Source organism: Callithrix jacchus, chromosome 11 (assembly GCF_049354715.1).
Source record: "Callithrix jacchus isolate 240 chromosome 11, calJac240_pri, whole genome shotgun sequence".
NCBI classification, from domain to species: Eukaryota; Metazoa; Chordata; class Mammalia; order Primates; family Cebidae; genus Callithrix; species Callithrix jacchus.
In genome coordinates, this window is record NC_133512.1 from 90,109,669 (window position 1) to 90,135,480 (window position 25,812).

Sequence of the window (25,812 nt, forward strand, 5' to 3'; positions counted from 1 at the left end):
GAAAGGCATTTAGACTATATGATAATCTTTGTCAAAAATTTGGTGGAACCTACAGAAAAGCTCCTGAAACTAATGTAGCAATGCTGTAGAGTAAAAAGTCAGCACACAAAAATTAATTTATTTCTGTATAGGAGCAACAATTAAATATTGAATTTTAAAAAATATAGCATCAAAATTATGAAACAATTAAGGTTGGATCTAAAATATGTGTAAGACAATGTACAATGAAAGCTGTAATACATTGATGAGAAATTAAAGAAGACAAATCAGTGGAGATACTTGCATGATCACATGTCTACAGGCTCAGTAGTGTTAAGGTGGAAATTACCTCCAAGTTGGTATAGATATGACACAAAAACACAATCCTTAAAAAAAAAACGATAACTAAAACTTTGTCAAAATTAAAACGTTTTCTTCTTCAAAAGAAGACACTTCTTCAAAAGACACACAGAATGAAAAGACCAGCCACAGGCTTAGGAAAATACTTGCAAAAAGCACTTTTTAAGATTAAAAAAAGAATTTCAGAATGTATAAAAATCTCTAAAAACTAATTTAAAATAAAAAGCAACACATTAAAATGGGCATTTTTTTTCCCCAAGACGGTGGATTGGAAGCAGTGTTAGCATTGCCTCTCCCACTTGGAAAGACAAAATAGTGTGTAAACTTTTCTCCAAGAGGCAACATCAGAACTTGACGGGAAAACTGAAAGAAACCAGAAACACTGCCTCTGTGACATGCATCCCCTTATGAGGAACTCAGCCCACGGTGGGGGGACCTGAACCCTGCCCAGTGCTGGAACCAATTTAGGGAGCAGTGGAGAATAAAAAGTGGGAGAAACAGCAGGAAGAGCTCTGCGTGCATTCCCAGTCTCCAGCACAGATTGGGGGAAGCCATTCTGCCTCACAGGGGACCCTGCAGAAGTCTCCAGCCAACTCAGGCAGTGGCCACAGGTTGAGAGAAGCTCCCAACTGAGATTTGCAAGTTAATCCCGAGTGGGGACAAAATCCCTTGGCCATAACCCTGAGGGGGGTGGGAGGCGGGCTGCAGCCACAAGCACAGGATCTGGGAGTCTGGCTTTGCTGCTGGACTCGGATAGGTGTGGCCTGAAAGTCATACTTTCTGTCTCCATGATGATTGGGACAATATCTCACATCTCAGTATTAGTGTTGAATGTCAATGGCCTAAATACTCCATTTAAAAGACACAGATTGGCAGAATGAATAAAAAGTCACAAACCAAATATCTGCTGCCTTCAACAGACTCACCCAACACATAAAGATGCATATAAAGTTAATGTAAAGGGGCAGAAAAAGATATTCCATGCACATGGGAACCAAAAGGGAGCAGGAATATTCTTATATCAGATAAAACAGACTTTAAGTCAACAACAGTAAAAAGAGACAAAGAAGGTCATGAAGTAGTGGTAAAAGGGTCAATCCAACAAGAAGATATTACAATTCTAAATTCATGTGCACCAAATACTGGAGCTCTCAGATTTGTAAAACAATTACTACTAGACCTAAGAAGTGAGATAGGTAGCAACATACTAATACTGGGGGACTTCAGTTCTCCACTGACAATACTGGACAGATTGTTGAGAAGAAAGTCAACAGGAAGCAATGGACTTAATCTACACTCTAGAACAAATGGATGTAACAGATTTTAAAGGAACATTCTAACCAAGAACTGCAAAATACTCATTCTTCTCATCAGCACATGGAGCATTCTCCAAGACAGACTAGATGAAGAAAATGTGGTAGGTATACACCATGGAATACTATGCAGCCATAAAAAGCAATGAGATCATGTCCTTTGCAGGGATATGGATGAAGCTAGACGCCGTCATCCTCAACAAACTAACACAGGAACAGAAAACCAAACACTACATGTTCTTGCTTATAAGTGGGAGTTGAACAATGAGAACATATGGATACAGGAAGGGCAACAACACACACCAGGGCCTGTTGGGGGTTGGGGGGAGCGGGAAGGGAACTTAGAGGATGGGTAATAGGTGCAGCAAACCACCACGGCACATGTACACATGTAACAAACCTGCATATTCTGCACATGTATCCTGTTTTCTAAAAAGAAAAAGTAATAAAACAAAAAAAGACCATATACTAAACTACAAAACAAATCTCAATACATTTTTTAAATTAAAATTATATCAAGTATATTCTCAGACTACAGTGGAATAAAACTAGAAATCTACTCCAAGGAATTTTTTAAACTGTAGAAATACATGGAAATCAAAAAATATGCTCCCCCATGATTTTGGGGTGTACAATGAAATCAAGACCAAAGTTTACAAATTCTTTGAAATTAATGATAACAGTGACACAAGTTGTCAAAACCTCTGGGATGCAGCAAAAGCAACACTGAGAGGAAAGTTTACAGTGCTAAATGCCTACATCGGAAAGTCTGAAAGAGCACAAATTGACAATTTAATGTCACATAGCAAGGAACTAGAGAAATACAAACTAAACCCCAAAGCTAGAAGAAGAAAAGAAATAACAAAGATCAGAGCAGAGCTAAATGAATTTGAAAGAAACAAACAAATATAAAAGATCAATGAAACAAAAAATTCCTTATTTGAAAAGATAAAATTGATAGAACATTAGCTAGAGTAATCAAGAAACAGAGTGAAGATTCAAATAAACTCAGCTACACCACAGAAATACAAAAGATCATTCAAGACTACATGAATACCTCTGTGCAGACAAACTAGAAAATCTAGAAGAAATGAATGCATGAATACATTCCTAGAAACATACAACCCTCCTAGATTAAATCAGGAAGGAATAGAAACCCTAAACAGACAATAACAAGCAGTGAGATTGAATCAGTAATTTAAAAATTGCCAACAACAACAACAACAAAAGCCCAGGACCAAATGGATTCCCAGCCGAATTATACCAGACACTCAAATAATTGGTACCAATTCTACTGAAACTATTCCAAAAGATCAAGGAAGAGAGAATTCTCCCTAATTCTATGAAGCTAGTATCACTCGACACCTAAACCTGGGAAGGACAGAATGAACAAAAGAAAACTACAGACCAATACCGCTGATGAACAAAGACGCAAAAATCCTCAGTGAAATACTAGCTAACTGAATCCAATAGCACATCAAAAATATAATACACCATGATCAAGTGGGTTTCATCCCAGGGATGCAGGAATGGTTTAACATATGCAAGTTAATAAATGTTATACAGCACATAAATGGAATTAAAAACAAACACCGTATGATCATCTCAATAGCTGCAGACGAAGCATTCAATAAAACCCGGCATCACTTCATGATAAAAACCCTCAACAAAGTTAGCATAGAAGGGACTTACCTCAAAATAATAAAAGCCATCTATGACAAATGCACAACCAACATCATATGAAATGGGGAAAAGTTGAAAGCACTCCCCCTGAAAACCGAAGGAAGACAGGGATGCCCACTCTCACCACTTCTATTCAACATAGTACTGGAAATCCTAGCCAGAGCAATCAGTTAAGAGAAAGAAATAAAGAGCATCCAAATTGGAAAAGAAGAAGTTGAACTACTGCTGTTCGCCAGTGATATGATCATATACCTATGAAACCCTAAAGACTTCTAGATTTGATAAACGAATTCAGGAAAGCCTCAGGTTACAAAATCAATGTATACAAATCAGTAGCACTGCTATACACCAACAGTGAAAAGCTGAGAATCAAATAAGAATGCAGTCCCATTAACAAGGGCTTCAAAAAATGAATAAAATATCTATGAATATGCTTAACCAAGGTGGTGAAAGATCTCTGTAAGGAGAACACAAGACACTGCTGTGATATATTGTAGATGACACAAACAAATGGAAACACATCCCATGCTTATGGATTGGAAGAATCAGTGTCATGAAAATGACCACACTGCCCAAAGCAATCTACAGAGTCAATGAAATCCTATCAAAATACCAACATTATTTTTATGCAGCACCAGAAAAGAGCCCAAAGAGCCAAAGCAATCCTAAACAAAAAGAACAGCTCTGGAGGCATCATGTAACCTGACTCCAAACTATACTACAAGGCTAGAGTTACCAAAACAGCATGGTACTGGTAGAAAAGTAGACACATAGACCAATGGAACAGAATAGGTAACCCAGAAATAAAGCCAAGCACAATCAACTGATTTTCAGCAAAGCATACAAAAGCATAAACTGGGGAAAGGACACCTGCTTAATAAATGGTTTTGGGAAAACCGGATAACCACATGTAGAAGAATGAAACTGGATCTCTATGATGCAGTGTAAGGAGCCCCAAAGTGGGGCTTAACACACACAGGTTCTTGGCTTTGCCTAGGAAGGAATTCAAGGGCAAGCTGGACATAGAAGAAAACAATGTTATTGAAAAGGTGGTGTTACAGCTCTGGCAGTGTTATAGCTCTGGGACTGCTCCTGCGGAGTCAGGCTACCCAATAGGCCGAGGGCAGCAGCTCAAGGAAGCTTTGCAGTCATATTTATACCCACTTTTAATTACATGTAGATTAAGAGTGGTTTATGCAGAAATTTCTAGGAAAGAGGTAGTAACTTTTGGGTCATCAGGTCACTGCCATGGAAAGGGGCAGTAACTCCTGGATGTTGCCATAGCAAGGGTAAACTGACATGGCACACCGGGGGGCATGACTTATGGAAAGCTGCTTCCACCTTGGCCCTGTTTTAACTAGTCTTCAGTTTGGTCCAGAAACGGAGCCCTGCCTTTAGAGTTGAGTCCTGCCTCATTATCTCTCACCATGTACAAAATTCAACTCAAGATGGATCAACGACTTAAATCTAAGTGAAACCACAAAACTGCTAGAAGATTAACCGGGAAAAATTCTTCCAGACATTGGCCCAGGGAAAGAGTTCATGAGTAAGACCCCAGAAGCAAATGCAACTACAACAAACATAAATTGGACCTAATTAAACGGAAAAGCTTCATGTAGAGAAAGAAATCATCAGAGTAAACAGACAGCCCACAGAATGGGAGAACATATTTGCAAACTATGCATCTGATGGAGGACCAACCTCCAGAATCTACAAGGAACTCAAACAAATCAGTAAGAAAAAACAAATAATCCCATTAAAAAGTGGACAAATGACATGAAATGGCATTTCTTAAAAGAAGACAGACCAGTGGACAACACACATATGAAACAACGCTCAACATCTCTAATCATCAAGGAAATGCAGATTAAAACCACGGTGAGATGCCACCACACTCCTGCAGGAATGACTCTTATGAAAAAGTCACAAAACAACAGATGCTGGTCTGACTGTGGTGAAAAGGGATACTTATCCGCGGCTGGTGGGAATGAAAATTAATACAGCCTCTATGGAACACAGCATGGAGATTTCATGAAGGGCTAAAAGTGGATCTATTATTTGATCCAGGAATCTCACTACTGAGTATCTATCCGAAGGAAGAGAAGTCAACATATCAAAAAGTCACCTGCAGATATATGTCTGTTGCAGCTCAATTCACGCTTGCAAGGATATGGAACCAGTCCACATACCCATTGACCAATAAGCGGAGAAAGAAAGAAAATGTAGTATATATCAACACCGTGGACTACTACTCAGCCATGAAAACAAATAATGTCTCTTGCAGCCACTTGGATGGAGCTGGAAGCCATTATTCTAAGTAAAGTGACTCAGGAAAGGAAAACCGATCACCTTATGTTCTTACTTATGAGTGAGAGTTAAGCTATGGGTATGCAAAGGCAGACAGTGATTTGAAGGACTTTGGAGACTCAGAAGGGGGAGGGCAGAAGGGGAGAGGGATGAGAAAAACTGCATATCAGGTGCAATGTGCACTACTTCAGTGACGGGTGCATTAAAACCTGCGACCACCATTATTCAATTCATTCATGTAACCCCAAACCACTCATACCCCAAAAGCTATTGAAATGAAAATGGGGAAAAAATTTGAATAAACACTTCAAAGAGAATAAATAAGTGACAAGTTAATGTGAAATATTCAACATGATTTCTTATTATGGAAATGAAAATTGCAATCATGATGAAACACCTACAAACCTATAAGAATGCCTAAAATAAAAAAAATTGACCATCCCATGTGTTTGCAAGGAGGTAGGCAAGCTGGACCTCTCCTCTTCCACCAGTGGAAATGTAAAACATCAACAACAATGTGGAAAATGTCTTGACAGTTCCCTCAAAAGTGAAATATATACCTGCCTGTGCTCTCCATCCCACTCCTACTCAAGACAAATGGAAGCAAATGTTCAAAGATTTACACACGAACCTTCATAGTGGCTTTCGTAGTAAGTGCCCATGACAGAGAAGAACCAAATGTCTATCAGAAAGTGAATGGACAAAGAAATTTTGTTTGATCCACAAAACGGAATGCTGCTTGGTAATAAAAATGGAATGAATTGTGGATGCACAGAACAGTACAGTGAATCTAATTTCTGTTGACTTAGACAAAAGAGGACCTATTGTTATAATGCAGTTTGGAAAGCTGTCAAAAATGCAAACTGGGTCATGAGGGACAGGAAGCTGGTGGGGATCGCGTGAGGCTGTGGACAGGGACGGGAGAGGGAGGTGTCTCCAGGGGCACCAGGACGTTCTCAGGGTGACAGACGTGTTCATTGTCATGTTTATTGTATGTCACTTATGCCTCAGTAGTGTGCAAAAGGAAAAAAGACCCCACACAAAAGTGTATAAAGGTTTTGAACAGACACTTCATAAAAAGACATGCAAGTGGCCAATGACGGCATCAAAGGTGCTGAGCACCCTTATTCACCAAACCATAAAGAACCACCACTTCACGTCACTAGATTGGCTGAAATAAAAAAATCTATAAAGCCAACTCTTGGTGAGGACATAGAGGACAGAAACTCTCACATTAGTGGGAGTGCGGCGCGCGCTGTTGTACCATCTCTTTGGAAGCTGCTTTAAGGCTAAACATACGTCTGTCCTTGTACTCAGCAGTTCCACTCTTGATGTCTACCCAAGGGGAGGCACAGCGGGCACAGGACTGCCCACAGCGGCTTTATCCTGAGCAGCCCCAAACTGTAACCACCCAGATGTAGTCAACAAGCCCATCTTCCCCTGCCCCTGTTTATGGAGAGGGGGCCCTGTGGGAGATTGTGTTGGGGACACAGCCCTCTGCTTGGCCACGCTGCCTGGAGGATGAGACACAGCCCTCTGCTTGGCCACGCCACCTGGAGGATGGGACACGGCCCTCTGCTTGGCCACGCCACCTGGAGGATGGGGACACAGCCCTCTGCTTGGCCACGCCGCCTGGAGGATGAGACACAGCCCTCTGCTTGGCCATGCCACCTGGAGGATGGGGACACAGCCCTCTGCTTGGCCACGCTGCCTGGAGGATAGGGACACAGCCCTCTGCTTGGCCACGCTGCCTGGAGGATGGGAACACAGCCCTCTGCTTGGCCATACCACCTGGAGGATGGGGACACAGCCCTCTGCTTGGCCACGCCACCTGGAGGATGGGGACACAGCCCTCTGCTTGGCCACGCCGCCTGGAGGATGGGGACACAGCCCTCTGCTTGGCCACACCACCTGGAGGATGAGACACAGCCCTCTGCTTGGCCATGCCGCCTGGAGGATGGGGACACAGCCCTCTGCTTGGCCACGCCACCTGGAGGATGTGGACACAGCCCTCTGCTTGGCCACGCCGCCTGGAGGATGAGACACGGCCCCCTGCTTGGCCATGCCACCTGGAGGATGTGGACACGGCCCTCTGCTTGGCCATGCCACCTGGAGGATGTGGACACGGCCCTCTGCTTGGCCACGCCACCTGGAGGATGTGGACATGGCCCTCTGCTTGGCCACGCCACCTGGAGGATGGGGACACGGCCCTCTTCTTGGCCACGCCACCTGGAGGATGGGGACACGGCCCTCTGCTTGGCCATGCCGCCTGGAGGATGGGACATGGCCCTCTGCTTGGCCATGCCTCCTGGAGGATGGGACATGGCCCCCTGTTTGGCCATGCCACCTGGAGGATGGGGACACAGCCCTCTGCTTGGCCACGCCACCTGGAGGATGTGGACACAGCCCTCTGCTTGGCCACGCCGCCTGGAGGATGAGACACGGCCCCCTGCTTGGCCACGCCACCTGGAGGATGTGGACACGGCCCTCTGCTTGGCCATGCCACCTGGAGGATGTGGACACGGCCCTCTGCTTGGCCATGCCACCTGGAGGATGTGGACATGGCCCTCTGCTTGGCCACGCCACCTGGAGGATGTGGACACGGCCCTCTGCTTGGCCACGCCACCTGGAGGATGGGGACACGGCCCTCTTCTTGGCCACGCCACCTGGAGGATGGGGACACGGCCCTCTGCTTGGCCATGCCGCCTGGAGGATGGGACACGGCCCCCTGTTTGGCCACGCCACCTGGAGGATGGGGACACGGCCCTCTGCTTGGCCATGCCACCTGGAGGATGAGACATAGCCCTCTGCTTGGCCATGCCTCCTGGAGGATGGGACATGGCCCCCTGTTTGGCCATGCCACCTGGAGGATGGGGACACGGCCCTCTGCTTGGCCACGCCACCTGGAGGATGAGACACAGCCCTCTGCTTGGCCACGCCACCTGGAGGATGGGGACACAACCCTCTGCTTGGCCACACTGCCTGGAGGATGGGGACACAGCCCTCTGCTTGGCCACACTGCCTGGAGGATGGGACAGAGCCCCCTGTTTGGCCATGCTACCTAGAGGAGTGGGTGCAGAGGCACACAGTGAGGAGGACTGTGGCTGCCACATGTTTGAGTTTTTTAAAAAGTGTGTCCCTCATGCAATTGCTCTCATGACGTTTGGTGGGAAGCCATGCTCTGGTGGAAGCACGGCGCCCTGGGCCTGGGGTTCCACTCCCAGCACACACAGTAGCATTTGGTTCGGAGCAGGCTGATGCATGCTGGCCACAGTCATCCTTACTGTCACCCCTGTTTCCTCCCAGACAATCGTGGCCCTGCCATCCACTGAACACTCGCAGTGACGGGTGCAAATCCCCACACTCACAGCCCCTCCACGCTCAGACCTGTGTTCTGTGCAAACCAACCTGCTTGCTGTTCCTCTGTTCACTCGGCGTGTTGAGTGTCTGATGTGACAGACACACGGGGGCTGGGGAGAAGGTCTGTGTCTTAGCTCTGCCCTTTCCTCAACGCGGGGTCTTCTTTTCTCATTTGCAAAATGTGGACAATCAGGTTTGTACCATGGAGTCACTGAGCAGGTTAGAGAAAATCAAGACATACAAAGCCGAAGACAACCTGCCATAGCGCTCAGTGAGTAAGAGCCGGTGGCTGGCGAGGACCGTCCCTCCATCCTCTGGGTGGCTGTGACTCAGTTGGCCTCTAACCCCAGGCCAGGATGGATGGGACACAGATTGGAACTCACTGCTTTCATCTCATGCCTGTGCTTTCCCCTTGCCAGGTAGGAGGCTTTGGGATGCAGCTTCTGGAAAGGCCAAAATGCAAACGGGAACCCGGAGTGACAGAAGGAAGAGCAGCGGGTAGAGCAGGGCGGGTGACAGCAGCGCGGTGTTCGCGTGGAGCAGGGGGGTGACAGCAGAGCGGGGTTCGAGTGGAGTAGGGGGGTGACAGCAGCACACGGTTTGGAGTGGAGCAGGTGGGTTGACAGCAGCGTGGTGTTCAAGTGGGGGGGATGACAGCAGCACGGGGTTTGTGTGGAGGGGGGTGACAGCAGCGTGGTGTTTGGGGGGGTGACAGCAGTGCGGGGTTTGCGTGGAGGGGGGTGACAGCAGTGCAGGGTTCGAGTGGAACAGGGGGAGATAGCAGCATGGGGTTCGCGTGGAGGGGGGTGACAGCAGTGTGGGGGTTCGAGTAGAGCAGGGGGTGATAGCAGTGCTGGGTTCGCGTGGAGGGGGGTGACAGCAGCACGGGGTTCGCATGGAGGCGGGTGACAGCAGTGCAGGGTTTGAGTGGAGCAGGGGGTGATAGCAGCACGGGGTTCGCGTGGAGGGGGGGTGACAGCAGCATGGGGTTCACGTGGAGGGGGGTGACAGCAGTGCGGGGTTCTAGTGGAGCGGGAGTTGACAGCAGTTCAGGGTTTGAGTGGAGCCAGGTGGGTGACAACAGCACAGGGTTTGCGTGGAGCAGGGAGGTGACAGCAGCATGAGGTTCGAGTGGAGCGGGGGGGGGGCGGTGACAGCAGTGCGGGGTTCGCATGGAGCAGGGGGGTGACAGCAGTGGGGGGTTCGAGTGGAGGGGGGGTGACAGCAGTGCGGGGTTCACGTTGAGGGGGGTGACAGCAGCGCGGGGTTTGCGTGGAGGGGGGTGACAGCAGCATGGGGTTCCAGTGGAGCGGGGCCAGTGACAGCATCATGGGCTTCTCAGCATCGCGCGTCTTCAGGTAATTCCAGACTCGCAAAAGGCCCATTAGCAGATACCCCCGAGTGAGCACCGGCACCTCGTGATGCTGTCAGCTTGCTGCAGTTGGTGATCCTGTGTGGTTTAGCACTTACCTTCCTCAACCTCATAGATTTTGTGAACGCTAAAAACTGTGTGGGTCTTATTTTTCAGACTGAGAGCTCTGTATGTTGGCTGCAGAGACAGCACAGTATACACTAGTGTGAGACTCCCCTGCTTCCCTGAATGCAAAAAAGTTGTTTTGTCTTGGTGACTGTGCTGTCGGTAAGAATGACACCATAGTTACTTCCCCTCCACGTGAGTGGGCCACTTAGGGCCTGAGCACTGTTAAACACTGACACTTTCTACAGTGTTAAGACAGAGACAGACAGGCAGAGACACAAAGAGACAACAAAGAGACACACAGAGAGACAGAGAAAATAAGTGAGCTGCCAGAATCACCTCTCTGCGGCCCGAGCACAGCGGGGCACAGTGAAGTAATCCCAACCCCACATTCGTGAGGAGCTGGAGCATCCCCACCTCAGCTTCCAAACCTTGCCACATCTGGGGCCGGCTCGTTAGGAAGCTGCAGACGGCACTGTGGCCGTGTGCTTTGTCAGGCCGGCAGCCGCACGTCTTGATCAATCTTCCTGTCACTGCTGCCTTCGGGCTGCAAGACAGGGAGAGAGCGTGTGTTGTGTGGTCAAAAGATGTCCCCACATGGGCTTCCTAATTTGTTTTGGATCCTCGGTGCAGGAGACTATCTGATGAGCATGGGCACAGCCCAGTGCACAGACAGGAGTCTCCTCCACTCAGCGTCTCCTGGCATGCAGGACTCCCGGACCTCCAGGCCTGCCTGTCAGCCTGAACCCTAACTGTGCCATTGGGACTGGCTGGGCAGACTTCCAGGAAAGGCATGTTTGTTAAAGGAAGGAGGCCTGAGTTTTTTCTCTGGTACCCCTGCTCCCAGTACAGTTGGGAGTGAGAAGAGCCCCTTCCACGAGGGTGTCACCGTTTGACAGGGGAGGGGTACAGTGCAGGGCACGGCTCTGTGAACTGCATCAGCTGGCTCCACAAAGCAGCTCTAATTTCCTCCAGCTGAAGAGAATCACATGCTTCCAAAACCAATATTGCTTTTCTGAACCTCTCTAATAGTATTCTTTTAATTACAGTTGTTAAGGTCTGTGGCTCCACTCATGTTTGAGGACAGGACCATGTCTGAGTTATTCTTCCTTCATATAACCCCAGGGCTTGGCACACAACAGCAATAGAGGTTGGATGCTGCTGATGATGGAGGTGACACTGATGGTGGGGGTGATGATGGTGGGGATGATGATGGTGTGGATGATGATGGTGGCGATGATGATGGTGGGGACGATAATGGTGAGGGTGATGGTGAGGATGATGATGGTGTGGATGATGATGGTGGGGATGATGATGGTGAGGATGATGATGGTGGGGATGATGATGGTGAGGATGATGATGGGAATGCTTGTGTGGATGGTGAGGATGATGATGGTGGGGATGATGGTGGTGTGGATGATGATGGTGGAGATGGTGATGGTGGGGATGATGGTGGTGGGGATGATGGTGGTGGGGATGATGGTGGTGGGGACGATGATGGGGATGCTACTGTGGATGGTAGGTCTGCTGGTGTGGATGGTGAAGATGATGATGGTGAGGATGACGATGGTGAGGATGATAATGGTGAGGATGACGATGGTGGGGATGATGGTGGATATGATGGTGGGAATGACGATGGTGAGGATGATGATGGTGAGGATGATGACTGGGGAGGATGCTGCTGCAGATGGTGGCAGTGACACTAATGGTGATGATGATACTGCCAATGACTGCCATTTATCAAGTTCCTCCTCTGAGTCTTGTGCTGAGCAAGTCAATCTTAGCTATACTCTCCCTCATCCTCACAGCTGCTTTTAAAGAAAACAGAATTACTTTTCCAGTTTTGCAGATGGTGAAAGTGAGGCCTCAAGAGTTTAGATAAGTGGTCCACACTTAACACAGGTTACACAGAGCTGACGGGATTGGGCCAGTCTCTCTGTGAGCCTTCTTTCTGCTGGCTTTTTCAGTGTCTGGGTGAGTGGAAGTGCAGTGGATTGAAGAATATTCCCAGGAGAACATCATGTCAGCTGAAACATCAGCAGACTTTGGCAGAAGCTCTCAATGCTCCACACACACAGCTGGGCCACAGCAGAGGTGCTCAGCAGGGTTTCTCTTACACGTAGTTTGAGGAGTTCATGCACCAGCAGTGTCCATAGCCTGTACTGGAAATGCGTTCGTGTCCGTGCTTTTAGGCTGCTAATTTCCAGGCTTGGGCAGCTACACTCTTAGAAATTATTCCACATTTTCTTCAGAAATCTCACATCATTGGTATGTTGAACTGAGACTTAAAACATCTTCACAATAGGGGATTTGAAAGTGAGGCACAGAATTTTAAACTCAGAGCTGAAGGCAGAAGGAACAGCATGATCAGCTAGTTCCTCCTCAGCGGAGACACGGATTTCCTGAGAGCTTTAAAGAATGTGAAGGTGAAAGAAGGTGAAGTAAATAATAGCAATAATAGGTGTAGTCACAGCCATTAACGCTGCTGTGCCAGGTACTGTTCTTATCATCCGTGTTTTATAGATGACTTAATAACTTGCTGACGCAAAGGCCACTATGCTTCCAGCATCAGGGGTAGTTTAAACCCAGGCAGTTCCAGAGCCCGCACCCTCTCCTTTGGGACTTCATACCACACACTAGCCAGTCGCCGTGACACTTTTCTTCACTGCCCGTGTGTGTTTTCCGTCTCAGGCCCTCTTGATTATGGCCTGGTCACCTCACCCTAGTGAGGAGCGCCGTAGCGTCTGCAGTCGGGTGCTGAATAGCTGGAGTGGCTCTTGGAAACCCATGTTTGCTGTTATTTCTGCAGGCTCTGTTGTTTGTGCTAACTACTGCAATACTCTTTTTCTTCTTCACCTTAATTTGATTCAGAACATACACAAACCAAAAATAGACTGTTTATCCAAGCCGGCTGCACAGATCAGTCTGCTATGATTGTGTTGTTCACCGAGCCTTGTAAGTCCTGCACCTGGAGCTTCCAACTCGGCGTTAATTAAAGGCCCTTTGAGTGGAAGCTCCAGGTTGCTGCACTGGCAGCAGCGAGGGGAGAGCTGCTCGCAGGCGTGTAATGAGGGATTTAGACACAGATCCCCAGCCCCCGCACGGTGGCCTGACCAGGTGTTCAGAGACAGCCTTTGCAAAGGCAGCTCGGGCCGAGCTGGAGATTGACACTTAGACCCAATTTGTGGGAAATTGCTGGAGGGGCTGTTTGTGGTGGGAACAGTCACTGTCGTTCGCGAGCACTCGTGCTGTCTCACACACTCTCTTTCCAAAGGGAAGGATGGTTGATTTCAGCTAGTTCTTGGACAAAATTAAACAATTTGGATGATACCTAAGCCACATCACTTTGTAAATAATTAAAATATCTTAGAAATAATGGCTGGGCACGGTGGCTCATGCCTGTAATTGCAGCGCTTTGGGAGGCTGAGGCAGGCGGATCACTTGAGGTCAGGAGTTGGAGACCAGACTGGCCAACAGGGTGAAACCCCGTCTCTACTAAAAATATAAAAATGTGGTGGCAGGTGCCTGTAATGTCAGCTACTCAGGAGGCTGAGGCAGGAGAACTGCTTGAACCCAAGAGGCAGAGGTTGCAGTCAGCTGCAACTGTGCCACTGCACTCCAGCCTGGATGACGGGGTGAGACCCCAAGTTCATGTATGAGAACTGAAATTAGAACCTATGTCAACCCTGCTGGACACCAGTGTCGGCACTTTGGGAGGCTGAGGCAGGTGGATCACTTGAGGCCAGGAGTTTGAGACCAGCCTGGCCAACATAGTGAAAACCCATTTTTACTAAGAAACCACACACACACACACACACACACACACACTCACACACCCCAGATAGCCAGATATGGGGGTGTGTGCCTGTGGTCGCAGCTGCTTGGGAGGCTGAGACATGAGAATTGCTTGAATCCAGGAGGCAGAGGTTGCAGTGAGCCAAGATCACTCCACTCTACTTCAGCCTGGGTAACAGGAGACTCTGTCTCAAAAAAAAACAGCAAAAAAACAAACCCAATCTATATCAACCCATTTCACAACTTCCAGGTTGCTGTTGAAAAACCTGTTCCCCAGAGCATGAACCCAAATATTTTCAGAAATAGCCAGACTTGGGAGTCAGACCCCCATCTTACCTCATGGTCAGTGAGGGCTGTGCACCCTCAGCTTGATGCCCAGGTGTGCACCTCCATTGACACAACACTGGTCATGTGCCCCAAGGAGTCACGAGTAGAAAGTACGAGTGGATGGGATTTAAAGTGCGTCATCCACACCCCTATGCGGCCTCCAGGGAGCTGGACCTGTGTGTCCAGGATTTGAAAGTCTCTAAGCTGGAGATTATTAGCACTCAGCTTGTCCGTGACATTTTGGTGAAGCACAAGTCAGAGGAAGAACATGGGATTTCTCACATTTTTACAGCTGCCCTAGAGGTGAGGACAGCTGGGCCTCAGTTTGTCTGTTGGCACAAAGCGTGATGAGGACATGTCCTCCTGGGGAATTTTACTACATGAGTGAGGAGAAAATATGGACAGAAATTCCATGAAAGACCATGTTGGCCAGGGCATTGATTAGTAGGTGATGTGTTAGGTGATTATTGAACAAGCGACCCTGGCATCTTCCCTGCTGCAGAACATTACAGCTGAAAGAGCAGGCTGCAGAATGTTTCAAGGCCTCAGTGAAGGAGTTGGCTTGAAAACCTCCAGACACAGCACTGAGGCCTCTGCTGAATGTTGCTGAGCGAGAGATGCAGCTATTGGGGAGCTGCTGTTTGGGGTTAAAATAAAGGCCAGGGCAGGTGAAAAATACCAACAGATGTTTCTTCAGAGAAGATGTACAAGTGGTCAGTAAGGGGCACGGGGTACGCTGCCGAGCCTCATGAATGTGCCTGGGACCAGCTCCTCCTGTTGCTGTGAGTGATCAGCTCCGCTCACTGCTGCGAACGCAGTGACCCAGAGCCGCAAAGGGCCTTTAGTTACAGCTGGGTTGGAGGCTCCAGGTGCAGGACATCTGAGGCTCCAGGCCTTACGAAAGTGACACAGCAAGGTATCACGCTCCAAGCACTGGGACGGTCACAGTAAAAATGGACAATAGCAAGTGTGGGCAGGGACGCAGAGGAACTGGAATCTGCAGTTACTGTGAGACTGCTCATGCTGCTGCTGTGTCTGGGAGTTCCTCATCAGTTAAATGTCGAGTTACCGGGTGACATCCTCCAGTAAACCCAAGAGTGTTGAAAGCGCATTTATGCAAAGACTCATAAATGGAGACTCATGGTGGCATTATTCAAAATAGCCAGAAGGTTGAAAAGAGCAAATGTCCGTCAACTGATGAGTGAGTTTTTAAGATGTGGAATGTCCATGCCATGGGGTAGCTTTTGGCCTTCAAGGGGAGGGACATCCTGACCCAGGCCTGGCCCTGGTCTGGCTGCACCTGAGGATGTCAAGCTGAGGGAAAGGAGGCAGGCCAGGTGCCACACGTGGTGTGATTGAGGCAGGCCAGGTGCCACATGTGGTATGATTGAGGTAGGCCAGGTGCCACACGTGGTGTGATTGAGGCAGGCCAGGTGCCACATGTGATGTGATTGAGGCAGGCCAGGTGCCACATGTGGTGTGATTGAGGCAGGCCAGGTGCCACACGTGGTGTGATTGTGAATCCCTTTACAGGAAACATCCAGGAGAGGCTGAGTCCATAGAGACGGAAAGCGAATGAGCGGTGCCAGTATGGGGAGGGGTGGAATGGCTGCAGCCTTTCTTTTCGGATGATACAGATGTTCTTGGCTTAGTTGTGATATTTCACAAGTCTATGAATACACTAAAAACTGCTGAAGTGGGTGAATTATCTCCATAAAGCTGTTGTTAGAAGATAATGTAAGAGCAAGTATGAAACAGGGATCTGGGTTGGTCAGAGTGAAAAGGAGAGTCCTGTTGTGACTTTACCTTTCAGAGATGTCCAGGGCGGTTGAGGACCAGGACCTCCCTGAGTCTGAGGGGCATCTTGGCACACGTGGCTGACGCTGGAAACATGACGCTTACCCTGTTTGCTCCCATCTCCCTCCAGGGTGACGACCCCTTCTCTGAGAGCCTCCTGACCTACATGGCCCACACGTCTGCGCTGACCTACCCTCCTGGGCCTCAGGCCCAGCTCCCCGAGGACCTCCTGCCTCGGACCCTCAGCCAGCTACAGCCAGATGAACTCAGCCCTAAGGTGGACAGACACCATCTGATGGCAGCCCTTGGTGCCTATGCTGCCCGAAGGCCCCCAGCTCCTCCCGGGGAGGGCGGCTCGGAGCCACAGTACCTTCTGCATGCACCCCCAAGGATGTCCAGGCCCTTGCTGGCACCAGCCACCCCCCAGAAGTGGTCTTCACCTCTGGGAGACCCCAACGACTCCCCCAGCACTGGTGAAGGTGAGTCAGCCCCGCCTGGTTTGCTGATGGTCTCCATCTAGCCCCTCCCAATGGCAAATGTGCCATGTTCTTCCCACACGTGGGGTCTGCACACTACTGCCCCTGAGGACGCATGGCAGGAATAGGACACCGTGGGGGGAAGGGTCCCTTTGGTCCTCACTCCCTCTCTGTGCTGGAAAGGAACATGTGGTCATTTCATGACCTGAGAACACAGTGGCCAGTGGGAGGAGGAGGTGCTCCTGAGGGTATGAGGACAGGGGACACAGTGGCTGGTGGGAGGGGGAGGCACTCCTGAGGGCCTGGGGGAGGGGAAGTGCTCCTGAGGGTCTGGGGGAGGTGGAGGCGCTCCTGAGGGTCTGGGGGAGGGGGAGGCACTTCTGAGGGTCTGGGGGAGGGGGAGATGCTCCTGAGGGTCTGGGGGATGGGGAGGTGCTGCTGAGGGTCTGGGGGAGGGGGAGGAGCTGCTGAGGGTCTGGGGGAGGGGGAAGAGCTGCTGAGGTTCTGGGGGAGGGGGAGGCGCTGCTGAGGGTCTGGGGGAGGGGGAGGCACTGCTGAGGGTCTGGGGGAGGGGGAGGTACTGCTGAGGGTCTGGGAGAGGAGGAGGCACTGCTGAGGGTCTGGGGACAGTGTGTTCCCTTCTTACTTTTTGTTCATCCCTTCCCCAGATTTTACTATGTCACAGTTTTACTGATGAAGCTGAGGGATGGGGCAGGGAACGTGGCTCCCAGGATGGGTCTGGCCACAGCTTGTGTTGTCCACCTCTGTTTTGGAAAGTTGGCTCTGAGCACTCTAAGTCCAGTGTCTTTTGTTGCCAGTCTCACCCCTCCCTGTGGCCGAGCATGCGGCTGTCGCCCATGTTTATGGCGATTGGCCAAGTCCTCCAAGCCCCTGTCTGGATTCTGTGCCATTCACCATGCGCTGGGGGAAGAGTGTCGGCCTCAAGGCAACTGCAATGCCAGGACTGGGGCTTCCAGTGTTGCTACCGGAGTTCACCCATGTCAGGGCGGGCCCAGGGGAGAAGGGCGCCTGTGGGTTCCTGCGGCTCTGTGATATGGAGAAGGTTCTGGCCCATTTATTTCCCCACAGCCTTTTCCCAAGACCATCCTGCAGTGGGTTCTAATAAAATACAGCTTCCACTTTGGAGATAACAAATGCAGAAATCAAGTAGATAATGGTTTTCACAGCATCGGCTGACTCCTTAAGGGAAGGTTTAATGCCCAGAGTGAGACAGTTTCTCCCTGTCTGCAGCCGTCAGCTTCTCCCTGTCTGAGGACCGGAGCTCTTCTGCCCTCACAGCCATGATGGCAGTTTTTAAATAGAAGGAATGTGAAATTGCAGTGAGAGGGAGGGACGTGTGACCAACCATTTCTGTGCTTTCTTCTTGCTCCTGTCTTGGAGGAGAAGGACGGCAGAGGAAGCCCATGGGGCACTTGAGTGAGAGCTGCCCATGCAGTGGTGGTGCTGTCTGCTGCCAGAGCTGCCCGTGCAGTGGTGGTGCTGTCTGCTGCCCGAGCTGTCCGTGCAGTGGTGGTGCTGTCTGCTGCCAGAGCTGTCCGTGCAGTGGTGGTGCTGTCTGCTGCCGGAGCTGTCCGTGCAGTGGTGGTGCTGTCTGCTGCCCGAGCTGTCCGTGCAGTGGTGGTGCTGTCTGCTGCCGGAGCTGTCCGTGCAGTGGTGGTGCTGTCTGCTGCTGGAGCTGTCCATGCAGTGGTGGTTCTGTTTGCCGCTGCAGCTCCCCTTGCAGTGGTGGTGCTGTCTGCTGCCAGAGGTGTCCATGCAGTGGTGGTGCTGTTTGCCGCTGCAGCTCCCCTTGCAGTGGTGGTGCTGTCTGCTGCCGGAGGTGTCCATGCGGTGTTGGTGCTGTCTGCCGCCGGAGCTGTCCGTGCAGTGGTGGTGCTGTCTGCTGCTGGAGCTGCCCGTGCAGTGGTGGTGCTGTCTGCTGCCCGAGCTGTCCGTGCAGTGGTGGTGCTGTCTGCTGCCGGAGCTGTCCGTGCAGTGTTGGTGCTGTCTGCTGCCGGAGCTGTCCGTGCAGTGGTGGTGCTGTCTGCTGCTGGAGCTGTCCATGCAGTGTTGGTGCTGTCTGCTGCTGGAGCTGTCCGTGCAGTGGTGGTGCTGTTTGCCGCTGCAGCTCCCCTTGCAGTGGTGGTGCTGTCTGCTGCCGGAGGTGTCCATGCAGTGGTGGTGCTGTTTGCCGTTGCAGCTCTCCTTGCAGTGGTGGTGCTGTCTGCTGCCGGAGGTGTCCATGCAGTGGTGGTGCTGTTTGCCGTTGCAGCTCCCCTTGCAGTTGTGGTGCTGTCTGCTGCTGGAGGTGTCCATGCAGTGGTGGTGCTGTCTGCTGCCGGAGCTGTCCGTGCAGTGATGGTGCTGTCTGCTGCCGGAGCTGTCCCTGCAGTGGTGGTGCTGTCTGCTGCCGGAGCTGTCCATGCAGTGGTGGTGCTGTCTGCTGCCGGAGCTGTCTGTGCAGTGATGGTGCTGTCTGCTGCCGGAGCTGTCCGTGCAGTGGTGGTGCTGTTTGCCGCTGCAGCTCCCCGTGCAGTGGTGGTGCTGTCTGCCGCTGCAGCTCCCCTTGCAGTGGTGGTGTTTGCTGCTGGAGTTGCCTGCCTGGAGTGGTGACTTTTCCTTCTGCACCTCTCCCTTTGGGGCTGTGTCTTCTGTTCTAAGACATACGCTTCTCTGAGAAACCCCTTTTATTGATGGTACTGCCTCCTGCTCTCTCATGGGTAGTGGATGCTCTCAGGGGGTCTTCACTGCCTCCTGCACCCTCGTGGGGACTGGATGTCATTGGGGGTCTTCACTGTCTCCTGCACCCTCGTGGATACTGGATGTCATTGGGGGTCTTCACTGTCTCCTGCGCCCTCATGGGTACTGGATGTCATTGGGGGTCTTCACTGTCTCTTGCACCCTCGTGGGAACTGGATGTCATTGGGGGTCTTCACTGTCTCCTGTGCCCTCGTGGGTACTGGATGTCATTGGGGGTCTTCACTGTCTCCTGCACCCTCGTGGGAACTGGATGTCATTGGGGGTCTTCACTGTCTCCTGTGCTCTCATGGGTACTGGATGTCATTGAGGGTCTTCACTGTCTCCTGTGCTCTCGTGGGTACTGGATGCCATTGGGGGTCTTCACTGCCTCCTGCGCTCTCGTGGGTACTAGATGCCATTCAGGGTCTTCACTGTCTCCTGCATCCTCTTGGGTACTGGATGTCATTGGGGGTCTTCACTGTCTCCTGTGCTCTCGTGGGTACTGGATGCCATTGGGGGTCTTCACTGTCTCCTGTGCTCTCGTGGGTACTGGATGCCATTGGGGGTCTTCACTGCCTCCTGTGCCCTCTTGGGTACTGGATGCCATTGGGGGTCTTCACTGTCTCCTGCACTCTTGCAACCTTGGTCCCATGTAGCAGGGGAGCTTCCCATTCTTCCCCAGCTCAATGTGGCCTCAGCCCTTGGCCACAGGTGGTAGATACACAGCTGAGGTCACCTTCAGCTTCTCCTTCTCTCAGCCTTCCATGTCCCTCCCTAGAGCCGGCTGCCCCTCTCCCTGCATTCTTCTGCCTCTGTGATCCATCTAGTGGGGTCATGCGGGGTCATCCTCTTCCTTCTCTAACCTCTCTTCTCTCTCCTGTCCCATATCCCACAACTTAAAATACCCCATTCATCTCTGTCCTCATTACTGGGAACAGAAAGCAGCAAATGCCTTGCCCCATCAGAGGGAGGTAAAGCCAGCTGGAGAGAGAATAGGACATGCTCCTGCTCTGCGTGCCCACACCTGGGGAGCTTCCCCTCCCTGCCTTGGCTCCTTCTCTTTCCTCCCACACCCCAGATTGTGGGTCTTCCAAACAGTCCAGAACTCTGTCTTTCCACTCTCCCGTGAGTTCTAAGATTCACACAGAGGGCCTGGCATTCTTTCTGAGCCAACCTGCAATGCTGGTGACCTTCTAATTATACACTGTCTTCCTAACTGCACTGTGTGCTTCAGAAAAGCATCATGTAAAATGGCAAGTATGCAACATGCAGAGAATACTAAGAACCCCATACAGGCATCACCTGAGAATACTGAGAACCCTGTGCAGACATCACCTGTGAAACACACAGAGAGTACTGAGAACTGCATGCAGGCATCACCTGAGAATACTGAGAACCCTGTGCAGGCATCACCTGAGAATATTGAGAACCCTGTGCAGACATCACCTGTGAAACACACAGAGAGTACTGAGAACCCCATGCAGGCATCACCTGAGAATACTGAGAACCCTGTGCAGACATCACCTGTGAAACACACAGAGAGTACCGAGAACCCCATGCAGGCATCACCTGTGAAACACACAGAGAGTACTGAGAACTGCATGCAGGCAACACCTGTGAAACACACAGAGAGTACTGAGAACCGCATGCAGGCATCGCCTGTGAAACACACAGAAAGTACTGAGAACCCTGTGCAGACATCACCTGTGAAACACGCAAAAAGTACTGAGAACCACATGCAGGCATCACCTGTGAAACACACAGAGAGTACTGAGAACGCTGTGCAGACACCACCTGTGAAACACACAGGGAGTACTGAGAACTGCATGCAGACATCACCTGTGAAACACACAGAGAGTACTGAGAACCGCATGCAGACATCACCTGTGAAACACGCAGAGAGTACTGAGAACCGCATGCAGGCATCACCTGTGAAACACACAGAGAGTACTGAGAACCCCGTGCAGACACCACCTGTGAAACACACAGAGAGTACTGAGAACCGCATGCAGACATCACCTGTGAAACACACAGAGATTACTGAGAACCCCGTGCAGACATCACCTGTGAAACACACAGAGAGTACTGAGAACCCTGTGCAGACATCACCTGTGAAACACGCAGAAAGTACTGAGAACCACATGCAGGCATCACCTGTGAAACACACAGAGAGTACTGAGAACGCTGTGCAGGCATCACCTGTGAAACACACAGAGAGTACTGAGAACCCCGTGCAGACACCACCTGTGAAACACACAGAGAGTACTGAGAACCGCATGCAGACATCACCTGTGAAACACGCAGAAAGTACTGAGAACCACATGCAGACATCACCTGTGAAACACACAGAGAGTACTGAGAACACTGTGCAGACATCACCTGTGAAACACACAGAGAGTACTGAGAACCCCATGCAGGCATCACCTGTGAAACACACAGAAAGTACTGAGAACCAGGTGCAGACATCACCTCCCTCCCACAAACAGTGATGATTCTAAAGCACATCCAGGCATTGAATGATTTCTCAAGATGAGAGGCCCCAGCTAGTTAGACGTTCTCAGCACACAAAGAGCAACTACACCCAAGCAGGAACGCAGGACCCTGCAATAACGCCCAGGCACAGAATACTTCTTTACAGCTCAGAAAAGTGGGTCACCCTCCTGCTGCATGGTCGGGTCCAACATCAGACCCTCGCTCTTCAGTCTTCAGAGAGTGGGAGAGAAGACCCACACATCCCTGCTTCTGAAGAAGCAGCAGACCAGCAATGCTGCTGGCTGAACGCATATGACAAAAGTTCATCTGGTAAAAGCTTTAAAAAGAGACCCTCTTCCTTCACTTGTTCATAATTGACATCTGGTCTCCTTTCGAAGAGCTTTAGAGCAGGTTCAATCAAAGGCCTGTCTAAGGTGGGATGATGGGGAGGACAGCAGGTGCCGTGCGATGGCTGGTGAAGGAATTTGGAGCTCATCCAGGTCAGCGTCCCCAGCTCCCCCCACCCGACACTTTGTTGCTGTCTCCATAGTTTGCCTTTCCTGAATGTCCTAGAGTTGGAACCAGACAACATGTGGCCATTTTGGATTGGCTTCTTTCACTTACTCACGTGCCTCCAAATTCCCTCATCTCTTCATGGCTCGATGGCTCCTTTCTCTTTAGTGCTGAATACTGTTGTGTTATTGCATTAAAATCCATAGCATTTCATCATCTAGATGGGCCACAGTTCATTTGCCTACTGAGGAACAGCTCAGTCGCTCCCAAGTTTTGGCAATTATTCATGAAGCGGCCATAGCACCTTCATGCAGGTTTCCGTATGGGTTTAAGTCTTCAACTTCTTCTGGTGAATACCAAGGCATGCAATGGCTGGATCCTATAGTAAGAGAATGTTTGGTTTTATAAGCAGCCACCAAGCTGTCTTCCCCAGTGGCCGTGGCATTCTGCGTTGTGTTTCCAGCAGCAGTGAATGAGCTCCCGCCATGCCACACCCATGCCTGCACTGGGTGCCCTCGGTGTTCTGGGTCTGGCCATTCTGATGGGCATGTGCTGGTGCTGCACTGTCATTTTAATTCACCTTTCCCTGATGTCAGAGAAGCAGAGCATCCACACATGCTTGTTTTCATCTGTGTGTCTTCTTTGGCGAGGTGTCTGTGGTGGTCTCTGGGCCATGTTTGAATTAGGGTGTTTGTTTTCTTATTGTTGAGCTTGTAAAGTTCTTTCCTAATTTAGCTACTGGTCCTTTATCAGATACCCGATGTGTTTTTTGTAAGCATTTTTTTCCCAGTCTGTGGTTTGCCTTTTCATTCCCGATGGTGTCTTTTGCAGAACATTCATTTTTAGCTTAATGAAGTCCAGCTTACCAATTGCTTTATTCATGGATTTTGCCTTTGGTGTTGGATTTTAAAAAGTCATCACCAAACCCAAGGTCAATGAGATCTTCTCCTCTGTTACCTTTCAGGAGTCTTCTAGTCTTTCATTTTATGATGAGGCCTGCGATCCATTCTGAGTTAGAGTTCGTGACGGGCATGAGGTCTGTGTCTGGAGTTGCTTTGTGCATGTGGACGTCCCGTTGTCCGGCACCATCTGTTGAAGAGGCGGTCCTTTCTTCCTGGCATCGCCTTTGCTCCTCTTCAGAGCTCAGCTGACTGCATGCACGTGGGCCCGTTCCTGGCTCTCTGTTCTGTTTCATCCATCTGCTTGTCTGTGTCACCAACCCCACCCTGTGTGGATTACCATGGAGTTGTAGAGGGTCTTAACGATGGGTCGTGTCGGTCCTCCATCTTTGCTCTCCTTCAGCGTTCTGTTGGCTGTTCTGGTCACTGGCCTCTCCATATAAACTTAAGAATAAATTTGCTTGTATCCAAAAAATGACTTGCTGGGATTTTGACTGGGATCTCATTAAGTCCCTGGATCAAGCTGGGGAGCTGACATGTTGACAGCATTGAGTCTTGGCAGCCAGTCACGATCCTGAAAGACACAGTCCTGAGTGATATGATTCTGAATGCTAAAATCCTGAAACTTCAAAATCCCTGGGGTCTACAATCCTGAAAATCACAAAATCCCAAAAATATAATTCTGGAAAAAAATTGTTTAAAAGACATTTATTTTCATTTTATAAAAGGGGATTTATTTGCAAAACATATAAAAGCATGACAGAACACTCCATAGACCATTTTACACAATAAAATAAGTGATATAACATGTATGGTTTACAGGCATAAGCCCTCAGACATCTTGACGGCAGCTGCATGTGCCTAGCAGTTATGAGCAGATGAACCGCGCTCATAGACGTAGGTCAGAATGGGAGACACAGAAAAGCGCGTCACTCTGCTCAGTAATTGCGTGCACCCAGCTGTGTAACTGCAGGCTTCTGAAATACTCTGATGAACAACATAAGTCTTTTGACAGCTCAGTCGAAAACCCTGATGGGTCACCACCGCACAAACAGCCGGAGAGAAGAGGTCTCAAGAAATTTTATCTTTCACAAATGTGGATGCACGAAAAGGACATTCTTCATTTATTGAGGAAGCTGCAGTGGTTTTACGTTGAGAACCAGGGAAGCTGATGGTGTAACTCTACTCTGAGGATCCAGGGATGTCCCGTGTGAGTCCTGGAGTCCGAAAGCTGAAACCTGGAGCTCTGATGTCCAGGGCAGCAGAAGGAAAGTCTATCCCAGTGCTCAGAGGGAAGCCAGTCACCCTCTGTGTTTGCTCTCTGTGGGCCGGGCTGATTGGACGGTACTCACCCACCAACAGTGAGCAGACCTTCCCCCAGCACCCTCAGACTCCACCCCAGGCTCCCTGGACACACCTCCCAGAAACACCAAAATAATGCTTTACTGGGTTTCTAAGTATTCCTTAACCCAGTCAAGTTGACACTTAAAACTAAGTCCACAGGTTCACCCCTAGTCAACTTGGCACCCCCACACAACTCCTGAAATGAAGACAGTAACAAGATAATCACTACCCAACAGGATGCAACTGTCCTGTGATTATGGTTTAGGGGATTTTAAACATTAGCAACATTAGACTTTTGGGATTTAGACTCTGTTTAGAGATTTTGATATTTGGAGATTTGGGGATTTCACTGTTTGGGATGACGGCAGTTGGGACTGTATCTTTTAAGATCACTATCCAAACCCATGTCTTGCTAACCACGAGCATACGACATTTCTCCATTTCTGTATTCTTTGTTTCATCAGTGCTGTAATCTTTTTATCTATAGATGTGGCACATATCTTGTAAAAAGCCATTCTTTCAGCTCAGGACTCAGGGATGACAGTGAAAGCGTTTTGGAAATCGCTTTAGGAGATGCATCAGACACATTTTTCTAAGTGAACCAACGACAAGTAATGTGTAGTGCGTCCACTTGTCATCCTTGCTCACTGATCAAACACCAAACCACACGGAGCAGGAAACCGGTGACCAACCGTCGGAGCCTTCCTTTCACCGTCTTGGCTCTGCGGCCTCCAGAGCCGGGATGGGAATTCCAGGACCCCGGGTCTCATCATGACTGCTGACTTTCGGTTCTGAATTTCTCACAGTCTCTTCCTGACAGTCCTGGCATTTCACCTATTCGGGTGTCTTGTGATATTATCACTTGTATCGCCAAGGTAATTACTGGTCTCCACCCAGCCAGTCTCTGCCCTAAGATGGGGCCTGGCGTTGATGAGGAAACTAATGTGGATGCTGGAATAGCTTGTTTCTGC

The 25,812-nt window shown here is 49.8% G+C and overlaps 1 protein-coding gene across 16 annotated transcripts in view; it reads left to right on the forward strand.

The window, feature by feature from the left end:
- The window catches only part of PTPRN2 (protein tyrosine phosphatase receptor type N2), a 1,018,236-nt gene that overhangs the window by 380,324 nt on the left and 612,100 nt on the right, over nucleotides 1-25,812 (forward strand). For all 16 annotated transcript variants that reach the window (XM_078343304.1, XM_078343314.1, XM_078343301.1 and 13 more), the window contains one exon: nucleotides 16,529-16,877. In XM_078343304.1, the coding sequence (XP_078199430.1) occupies nucleotides 16,529-16,877 (349 nt within the window). The remainder of the gene's footprint in view (nucleotides 1-16,528; nucleotides 16,878-25,812) is intronic.